General features: G+C 65.7%; 1 protein-coding gene across 1 annotated transcript in view; it reads right to left on the bottom strand.

Moving 5' to 3' along the window:
* Window positions 1-343: 343 nt before the first annotated feature.
* Window positions 344-1,144, bottom strand: part of TNIP1 (TNFAIP3 interacting protein 1) — an 8,507-nt gene continuing 7,706 nt past the window's right edge. Inside the window, exons 14-16 of the mRNA XM_009892634.1 lie at window positions 1,070-1,138; window positions 726-816; window positions 344-369 (exon numbers count right to left, since the gene is read on the bottom strand). Of these exons, the coding sequence (XP_009890936.1) occupies window positions 344-369; window positions 726-816; window positions 1,070-1,138 (186 nt within the window). The remainder of the gene's footprint in view (window positions 370-725; window positions 817-1,069; window positions 1,139-1,144) is intronic.

Raw genomic sequence — 1,144 nt, forward strand, 5'->3', positions numbered from 1 at the left:
CCCTGGACCGCGGCAGCTCCTGCTGTGCTCCTGGGAAATGCCGGCTCCTCTTCCCTGAAGACCTGGCTCGAGTCTACGGTGGCACCAGGCCTGACGTCTCATGGGGAAAGGGATGGCCATGGGGGGGCTGACCCTGTGCTGACCACCACCATGATGGCACCTCGGGTCCTTCCTTCGCACCTTCCCCGGGGGGGATGCACTGCTGAGCCGCTCCAGGCCACGGGTGCGGCCACGTCCACCACACGTCCGCGCACCGGAGGAAGCTCCTAGATATATACACACAGGCACACACACACACCCTACTCCTCTTCCACCGGTATCACAGCGCAGCCGGTCCTTGGCATTAGGGCAATCCGGGACCTGCCTGTTCTGAAACACAAGAAGGGGGGCACGGGGTGAGCACAGCTCTTCGTGCCCAGATGAGCCCCGCAGGAGGGATGCTGGCCACGGGATGGCCGTTCCCCCCCCCGAGAACCAATTGCCATAACCCCAGGGGATGCCGGGGCTCAGGCTCACGCCTGTCTTCAGACGCTGCAGGGATGGCGGGGAGGACGCAGCAGGGACCGACCCCACGGCAGAATCGCCCCCTCAGTTGATCAGAGGTTGGGGCTGACGGGAAACGGTCACCGCCTGGCAAGGTATCCTCCCCCCATCCCTCCCCCACGTGTTCGGCCACCACCTGGGGCTCCCAGGGGCCCTCCCAGCGCCAAGGGTCTGAGCCTTACCCAAGTCCTTGGGGACCGGTTTCACCCCAGCCACCGCCTGGGCGTTCTGGCTGCGAGCCATGGCGCAGGGTGGGCGCCAGGGGTACTCGGGCTGCAGGAGGAGACGGAACAGAAAAAGCGATTTACCAGGGCTGCGATGAGTCACGAGGCTGTGCTCCGTGTGTTCGACTGCCAGGGTGTGAGGAAGAGGGGGAGGAAGAAGGCTGACAATTCACGTGCCAACCGGACGCGTGTGCTCAGCTCCCTGCTTGGTGCCTCGGTGGCCCTGGGGCAACCGATCGCTTGGCAGCGAGCCCCGGACCCGCTCGCGTGGGACCCTCGTGCTGGCACGGGTGGACACTCACCGGGGAAAAATGGTGGAAGTTTTGTCCTGGCGTGTGCTCGCCCGGCATCGCTGGCGGGGATCGGAGCCGCTGCCA

This window comes from Charadrius vociferus, unplaced genomic scaffold (genome assembly GCF_000708025.1).
Source record: "Charadrius vociferus isolate BGI_N301 unplaced genomic scaffold, ASM70802v2 scaffold529, whole genome shotgun sequence".
Classification (NCBI taxonomy): domain Eukaryota; kingdom Metazoa; phylum Chordata; class Aves; order Charadriiformes; family Charadriidae; genus Charadrius; species Charadrius vociferus.